Genomic DNA, 8,677 nt, shown 5'->3' with positions numbered 1-8,677 from the left:
TTTTCTCGTGTCAAGTTAATTGAATTTCCAACTATGTTTGCAATATTTGAGATTTGATGAAACAATTACTACCAATAAAAGTAGATGACTACTCCATTAAAGTTTTTAATACATATTGGCCTTTTACTATGCATGGATGAGAGAAAATTCCTGTGTGATGAAATCATAAATGTTAAAAAGTATCAGAAGTCCATTTCTTAGTCATTAAGAAAATGAATCTGAGAAATCATTGTAATCACTCCATATGGAAAATAGTGCTTTAATTAGAGAAAGGCATCGTAAAATTTTTCTTCATAGAATCTAAAATACAGTCTTTGTTTCTTGCAGGGTCCTCCAGGCCCAGTTGGTCCTTCGGGTAAAGAAGGAAACCCTGGGCCACTTGGGCCAATTGGACCTCCAGGTGTGCGGGGCAGTATAGGAGAAGCAGGACCTGAGGTAAAGTCACTAGCATTTGCATGCAAGAAGTGGTGTTGATTTGATAGCCTGGATTGCATCCAAGTACTGTCTGTACAGCCTGATGGACAAGAGAATTAAGGGACCCTGAAAACAAACCTAGAAGTCACATAAGACTTTGTCTGTGTAGCAACTATTTTTGAATATTTTAATAGGGGTTATTTAGAGTCTATAAAATCAGAGTCCGAGCTACCCAGGACGTGACATAATGTGATACCAATGAGAGCAAATAGCAAGTTATGATTGTGTTTATAATTAAAACTATGAAAATTTTGCTTTTCTCTAAGTGGCAGTATTCTAAATGTCTGTAAGGTGTAGTTCCTATTTTATGAAAACTTCATGAAAATGCTGGGAAATGAAGAGCATGAAATTGAAGTTTTTCTCCATTTAAATGATGTGCAGAGAGGAGTTCAATTAAAAATTGTCATAAAAAATTCAAGTAGTATTGACTTGAGAGGACGACACAATACTGTAACTGCATTATTTAGACTCTTGCTTCTCAGGCCATCTCCTCTACCTTCCACGCATGGGTGTGCGTGTGTATGTGTGTGTGTGTGTGTGTGTGTGTGCACGTGCGCTTGTGCTTCCCTCTCTAGTGCTTCTTCCTCTTTGGTCTCACTTTCTCCTTCTATTTTTGTCTTTACTTTTTAATGGCAATACCATTAAACCGAATATTTATTATTTATTATGTAGATCAAATACCCTCATATTTCCCAGGGGCAAATGGAGTGTTTCCTACTGATTTATTTATTTCTCCAACTGTGAATAGAAAAGAACTACAGGATTGGAATACTTTTGACTTTTGTGGCTCTTGACTGACTTTATTTTGTGGTTCAGTGGTCGTTGACAGAAAAAAAATTCTTTTCCCCTGAGATTAGCATAAAGGAATGCATGGAATCAATATATGACCTGAGAAGGGGGAAAACACATATTTCAGAGCCTTTTGAGGGTGAGGACACACTGGCACTGAAAGTTAAGGCCGCCATGTGGAGCCATATAACTAGTTCCAAGCCTGATGTGAGAACTCAAATCTTCCGACTCCCAGGTTTTGCTCTCTACATGACATGTGGACTATATGTCTCTTCAGGTTGTCACCTGGGTCTTTGAAGTTGCTGAGCTCTTCCTTGGGGAAATGCAGAAAGGAATTAACAGAGAGGATTCACTTCCTAGCCTCTGCCACTTTTTGTGCTTGTTCCCCTCTCACTCCAGTACTTATTTGGCAAAAAAGTGGGAAAGCTCTTTATATATGTCAATTAAAAGGCTAAGGAGAACATTTTTCAATTTTGTTTAGTACATAGAGTTTTGAAATACACAGTAATTAATGCACATGCAAAGACTTGCTATGTTCCCCACCCCCAATTTGAAAGTAGGCAGAATTTCTCTTGTGGATTTTTCTTATGGGTATTTCCCTGGTATTAATGTGTCTTACAGAACCAGCACCCACAACTTTTTTGCCTCCTTTGTTCAGCTTCTGTCTAAAAATATTTTTACACATTTTGGTTGTACCTTGCCCAAAACAGTTTGGAAATGAATGCCTGTATCTGCATGTTCTTAACAATAAAATATAGTGTATCTTTAAGGTAAACATCAGAGCAAATATTTTGTGCTTTGATCTTTATTTATCTCAGATGCTGACTTGCAGATATGTTGCCTGAAAAACAGTTAGGCATCATTTCTCTTCTTTGCAATATTACAGCTTGACAGACAAGCCCCATCTAGTTATAAACGGGCATGAGCCATAGGTTTCCCAGTACTGTCAAATTGGCATGTCACAGTGTAACGCCACATATCCCAAGTCCCACCAGTTTAGGAAAACAAAATCAATGTGTTAATTGGAATGTCTTTCCAATTTCTTTTTAATTAGGGCCCTCCTGGGGAGCCTGGCCCACCTGGCCCTCCAGGTCCTCCTGGCCACCTCACAGCTGCTCTTGGGGATATCATGGGACACTATGATGAAAGCATGCCAGATCCACTTCCAGAGTTTACTGAAGATCAGGCGGCTCCTGATGACAAAAACAAAACTGACCCAGGTGTCCATGCCACCCTGAAGTCACTCAGTAGTCAGATTGAAACCATGCGCAGCCCTGATGGCTCTAAAACTCACCCTGCCCGGACTTGCGATGACTTAAAACTTTGTCATTCCACAAAGCAGAGTGGTGAGTAGACAGTGACCCATTTGAGCAAAACCCAGTGTTACTGATTGTGTTATTCTCAACTGCATTCCAAAATATTTTATTGACTTTCTATGTAGTGATAGGCCGAAGAGATAAAATGGTAAACACATCACAGAGCTTGTGGTTCAGTGGTGGAGACAGTCACTTAATATGAAAAATTATAGACAAGATGATATGTGCTAGAATAGAGGACATGTCCTATTCATAATCCAATGTAATGGTGGCAGTTCCATTTCTATCCGGATGTCCTAAAATATTGATAATTGTTGTGGAGTAAAAGTATTTTGTGGTGGTATAAATATAGAAAATACTTGCTTAAGCATTGTTAAATATATTTGTTTACCTGCATGACCTCTCAGAGTTTTAATATGCTAACATATGATATGATCATCAAAAATTGAATAAAGTATATATTATTTCCCAAATTTGTTTAAAAATGGAATACCTTTCATGTAGTTTGGTGTCCCATGAATCATACTTTTGGAATCTCTGCTGGCAGGATTATGGTATGGTGAGATTCTAATGAATTTTGGAATGAAATAGTTTTTCTGCCCTGCATGCACCAGGCTTAAAGTTCACTTTAATCTATCCTTTTAATTAATCGAATAAGAGGTGGAGAAGAGGAATCTTAGGCCATAGAAATGAGCTCTGAAATTCTTAAGAATTTCAGTTAACTTTGAAATGACATTGATAGGAATAGCTAAAATTTTTATCTTTGAAAAATATGCAATTTTATTCTTAACTCTATACATCCCACCACTCTTATGTCATTTAAAATGTGATTTTTCATGTATTATCCATATATATACACATATGCAGAATTATATATGCACATGTATGCACAAATGTATATTTATTTGTGTATTTCACTATATGTATAACACCAAGCACTGCTTTGGTAGGTATATCCTATTTCAAGAATCTCTTTTATATGAGAAGATTAATTTTAAAAAGGGCCAATGAGATGATTCAGATTATTCTAATTGTAATTAAACTCATTCATTTATTTATAGTTTTGATAATATATTATTTATTACATTCCAATTATAAATTGCTTTAAAATGTTGGCTTTGTAAGTTTAATGGGAACACATCTATTTTGGCAAAGCCTACTTACGCACTGTTGATTATCTATTTTGGTATTGTTTTCTTATCCATAAAATAGGAGGAATGATATTTCCTTTATGTGGATATTTTGACCCTTAAGTATATGGCTTTGCAAAGTGCCTTATGACAGTGACTAGCATGTAGAAAGTCCCCAAATGCATAGAAAGTGCCCAAACAGTTACTTTTTTCTCAAGGCATACTCTCTTTTAAAAGAGTCCTTAATCAGTGAGTTCATATTTTCAGACCATCTGTTAATTCTTTTGGAGACTCATAATCATGTTTGAGATTTTTTTTATTTAGCAAAATTTTTATTTTTAAAAATAGGTGAATACTGGATTGATCCTAACCAGGGATCTGTTGAAGATGCAATCAAAGTTTACTGCAACATGGACACAGGAGAAACATGTATTTCAGCAAACCCATCCAGTATACCACGTAAAACCTGGTGGGCCAGTAAATCTCCTGACCATAAGCCTATTTGGTATGGTCTTGATATGAATAGAGGATCTCAGGTAATTCGATGTGCTTACTTAAAATTGCATTCTTTACTTTTCATTCTTTATTGTATTTTTGTATATTTTTAGGACTATGCTATTATTTATTTTACTATATTTATTTTGAAATGATATATTCTCATTAGTTACAATTGCAATATCATTGCATAAACGCAATTTTACTGTGAGTTAAACAAATTTTGAATTATAATTTTCCCATTGATGGAATATAAAAAAGCAATTATTTTTCTTATTAGTTCCTTTAAGATATATGGCACTAACTGTGGACTGTACTTAAATGGATCTTGTCTCAGTAGAAAGACTGTTATTATTATATATTTAGCTTCAGGAGACATCAATGACTCTTAGCTGGATCTCTTACTGACTTTGGGACCTCATAAAGCTGCTCAACCTTTTGGAGCCTCAGTTTTGCTGATTTGAAGTGAAGGGCAATGTTTATAATATTCATCCCATAGTCTCCATGTGAATATAAAATACTTCGTGTAGTGTCTAGTACTGTATGATAAGTAGTAAATAAACATTAGATAATAAATTTACTATAAAATTTTTTTTAAATATTTGAATCATTTTATAAACTATGTAATATTATTTAAACTTAAGGCATTTTTGTAATTATGTGAATTTGATTACTATTTTCTGAGTCCCAATCTACCCTAAGTTTCTAGCATGGCCCAGTGTTCAGACTCTCATTTGGCTTTGCTACTTCCTATTGCAATATGAATATTTCATTCTAGGTCTTTGTGTCAGCCTAACTGAAATTTGCTTCTCACCTCTGCTCCTGACCTTTCCCCAGAACTCATGTTCAGAAAAAACGTTATATGAGAGCATTATGGGTGTGTGCAAGATATGCTAGAACACACCATTACTTAATGAGCAGGAAATTTTAAAATTTAAGTATAAACAGTTGAAATGTAATTTAGCCAATATAGTATTATCTTAAAAACTCAAAAGGGAGTGCTAAAAACAAAGCTCAAAGTAGAAGATGAATAGGAAGGAGTCCGTGGAAAATTTTATTTATTTATTTTTGTTTGCTAATGGAAAACTTTTAATTCCTGTTTCTTACAAGTATATAACAGTTGGAGTAAAAACGTTTTAAACCAATAGTTTATTCCTAATTTTTATTATAGTTAATAGTAAAAATAATGAGTTATTTTTGATGTATAATTAAAAAAGATTTAGAACATTTATGCTTCCTTTGGTGAATTATAGTTATTATCGGTTTTATTAACTCTTGTTTGAGGTAGTAAGGACAGAGGTTCTTACTTGTGAGTATTTATAGAAATTTTAAGATATTTTTATGTGTAAAGGTAGAGTAGCTTGTTATGTAACAAGAATTAAAGTAATACTCTTCAACATTCATTTGTTTGAAATCAATTTATCTATCTATCTATACACATGTAAAGTATTATGAAACTCTTCAGTATTGTGTATAACAAAGACTCTTTGTTTTCTCAGTTTACTTATGGGGACTACCAGTCACCTAATACAGCCATTACTCAGATGACCTTCTTACGCCTTTTATCAAAAGAAGCCTCCCAGAACATTACTTACATCTGTAAAAACAGTGTAGGATACATGGACGATCAAGCTAAGAACCTCAGGAAAGCTGTGGTTCTCAAAGGGGCAAATGATTTAGAAATCAAAGCAGAGGGAAACGTTAGATTCCGATATATAGTTCTTCATGATACTTGCTCTGTAAGTACTTTTTGATTCACGTTGATCTTGTTGAAGAAAAAATTTTATTTTTGTATGTTGTATATGAGCACAACAGCCGTTTGTTTATAGTCATTCTTTAGGGGAAGCTTGAACGTGTGTTAGCACATGAAACATGGTAGAGGTTTGAATACAAAACCATAAAGAAAGGACTGGATCCCTGAGATCTGATCTAGTTCTGCCAACTCTTTGGTTTTTCTGCAAGTTATCTAACTTACTGGATCTCAGTCCCATGCTTAAAATTTCTTGATTCTAAAACATATAATCAATCTGAGATACCTTACATTTTTCACTGATTTGTAAGTCTCCCTACTTGCATATCTAGATATAAAACGAGGAAAATATTGAATGGTAAATTGTAGTTTCATTTGTGAAAAACAAAAAAGCTTTCATAATTTATGTTGTTAGTGACCATTTGGGAAGCTAAAAAAGAACAAAGGAATTTACTCACTTAAAAGTATCAAAGAAATGCCTATCACACATAGTGATAGGTGCAATAGTACCTTACTTTTATATTACCCGTGCTCTTTTAAGTAGAGCTCTAAAAATCACTCCTTATACATCATATACGTTGGCTGGGGAGGTTGCTGTTTAACATCCTTGGAAAAATTTGTATATACTTTTAACCCATTGCACTGTTTAATTCCAGAAGCGAAATGGAAATGTGGGCAAGACTGTCTTTGAATATAGAACACAGAAGGTGGCGCGTTTGCCCATTATAGATATTGCCCCTGTGGATGTTGGCAACACAGACCAGGAATTTGGCGTTGAAGTTGGGCCAGTTTGTTTTGTGTAAAGTAAGCCAAGATACATCAACAACGAGCACCACCATCAATGACAACAACCATTCACAAGAACTTTGACTGTTTGAAGTTGATCCTGAGACTCTTGAAGTAATGGCTGATCCTGCATCAGCATTGTATATATGGTCTTAAGTGCCTGGCTTCCTTATCCTTCAGAATATTTATTTTACTTACAATCCTCAAATTTTAATTGATTTAAAATATTTTTCAATACAGCAGTTTAGGTTTAAGATGACCAATGACAATGACCACCTTTTAAAAAAGTAAATTGATTAAATAAATAAATCTCCGTTTTCTTCAATTTATTTCGATGTAATGAAAAAGTTGCTTGGTATTTATGAGGAAAGTCTTCTTCCTGGCAGGTAGCTTAAGGAGTGGGGTAAATAAAACCATAACACATGTTTATTTTGCTTGGCTACAGTTTGGAAAATAAGAAGTAGTGCTCTTTTGTGACCTCTCATTCCCAGATTATTAATTAAAAATGACATGAAAATGTTTAACCTTGTGATTGAGGCTCACATACATATCTTGGTATTGTGTAACTATTATAGAGACTCTTTAAGAGAATCTTTAAAAATACCAGTTTCTCACTGTCTTAAATGGATTTCTTAAATAATATATATTCAATGGCATTTTAGGAGAACAAAGTGAAATTATTTCAACTTTTTAAATTTTTGTAAGGAGTGATAACTTTAGACTTCTTTCTTATTCAGATTTAAAGACACCTTTTTCCACTTGACTCAACCTGTCAATACAGATAGAAGTTACACTAATATACCATTTAATACATTTGCAATTTCTTATTTAAGAAGATATTGAATGCAAAATAACTTACATATAGAACTTAATAAACATGTCCAGGACCCTAAGTTGAAACTCTTCCACATGTATCGATCTCATCATTTTGAAGCCTACAATGAAGAAAAAAATCTAGAAACCCAGTTTCGTGGAGCTGACGCTAATCAAATGTGATGATTGGAATTAGACCATTGGCCTTTGAACTTTCATAGGAAAAGTGACCCAACATTTCTTAGCATGAGCTACCTCATCTCTAGAAGCTGGGATGGACTTACTGTTCTTGTTTATATTTTAGATACTGAAAGGTGCTATGCTTCTGTTATTATTCCAAGACTAGAGATAGGCAGGGCTAAAAAGTATTATTATTGTTTTTCCTTCAATGATGGTGCTAAAATTCTTTCTCTAAAATTCTTTAAAAATAAAGATGGTTTCATCACTACCATTGTGAAAACAACTGTTAGAAATCCCGTTTCTGAGAGAAAGAGCATTGTTCTAGTGCCTCTCACTGTTCCTCTGTCATGCTGTGTCTGGAATGCTTTGTAATACTTGCATGTTTCTTAGACTGGAACATGTAGGTCCCCTTTTGTCTCAAGACTTTTTTTAAATTGCATTTGTTGCCTCTATTTTTAATTTTTCTTTAAAAATAAACAACTGGGACCATCCCAAAGGACAAGCCATGCACACAACTTTGGTCATGTATCTCTGCAAAGCATCAAATTAAATGCACGCTTTTGTCATGTCAGTGGTTTTCGTTTTGTGGAATTCCTTTGAACATATTAGATCCATTTCATTTTCAATAGTAAAATGTAAGGTGTAATGATATTCTTTGTTTGCCATTTGTTTAAAAGATACAGCACATACCTTCTGTCATGTATGTACTGGCTTATAAACAAAAATCTATCTGCAATATCACCCAAAAAGGCAACATGACACTAATTATCACCGTCTATGCCCTTAAAAATGTCAGGGTAGTATTATTGATAACAAAGGGAAAGCAATAGATCTTTCATGGATTAATAAACTGTGATAATAAAACATATGTCTCAAAGTATCTCACATATGAATGTAGCCTAAATGTTTTCAGAGTTTTATTTTCAATATTTATTTCATTTTTC

The 8,677-nt window shown here is 34.1% G+C and overlaps 1 protein-coding gene across 1 annotated transcript in view; it reads left to right on the top strand.

The window, feature by feature from the left end:
- COL5A2 (collagen, type V, alpha 2) overlaps positions 1 to 7,069 on the top strand; it is a 169,406-nt gene extending 162,337 nt beyond the window's left edge. The window contains exons 39-43 of the mRNA XM_012663640.1: positions 328 to 435; positions 2,318 to 2,609; positions 4,058 to 4,245; positions 5,704 to 5,943; positions 6,611 to 7,069. Coding sequence (XP_012519094.1) covers positions 328 to 435; positions 2,318 to 2,609; positions 4,058 to 4,245; positions 5,704 to 5,943; positions 6,611 to 6,757 — 975 coding nt within the window. The 3' untranslated portion in view covers positions 6,758 to 7,069. The remainder of the gene's footprint in view (positions 1 to 327; positions 436 to 2,317; positions 2,610 to 4,057; positions 4,246 to 5,703; positions 5,944 to 6,610) is intronic.
- The last annotated feature ends 1,608 nt before the right edge of the window (positions 7,070 to 8,677 follow it).

This window comes from Propithecus coquereli, unplaced genomic scaffold (assembly GCF_000956105.1).
Source record: "Propithecus coquereli isolate 6110/MARCELLA unplaced genomic scaffold, Pcoq_1.0 Scaffold82, whole genome shotgun sequence".
Taxonomy (NCBI): domain Eukaryota; kingdom Metazoa; phylum Chordata; class Mammalia; order Primates; family Indriidae; genus Propithecus; species Propithecus coquereli.
Note: the sequence above shows the minus strand (reverse complement) of the source record. Positions and strands in the feature narration are given on the sequence as shown.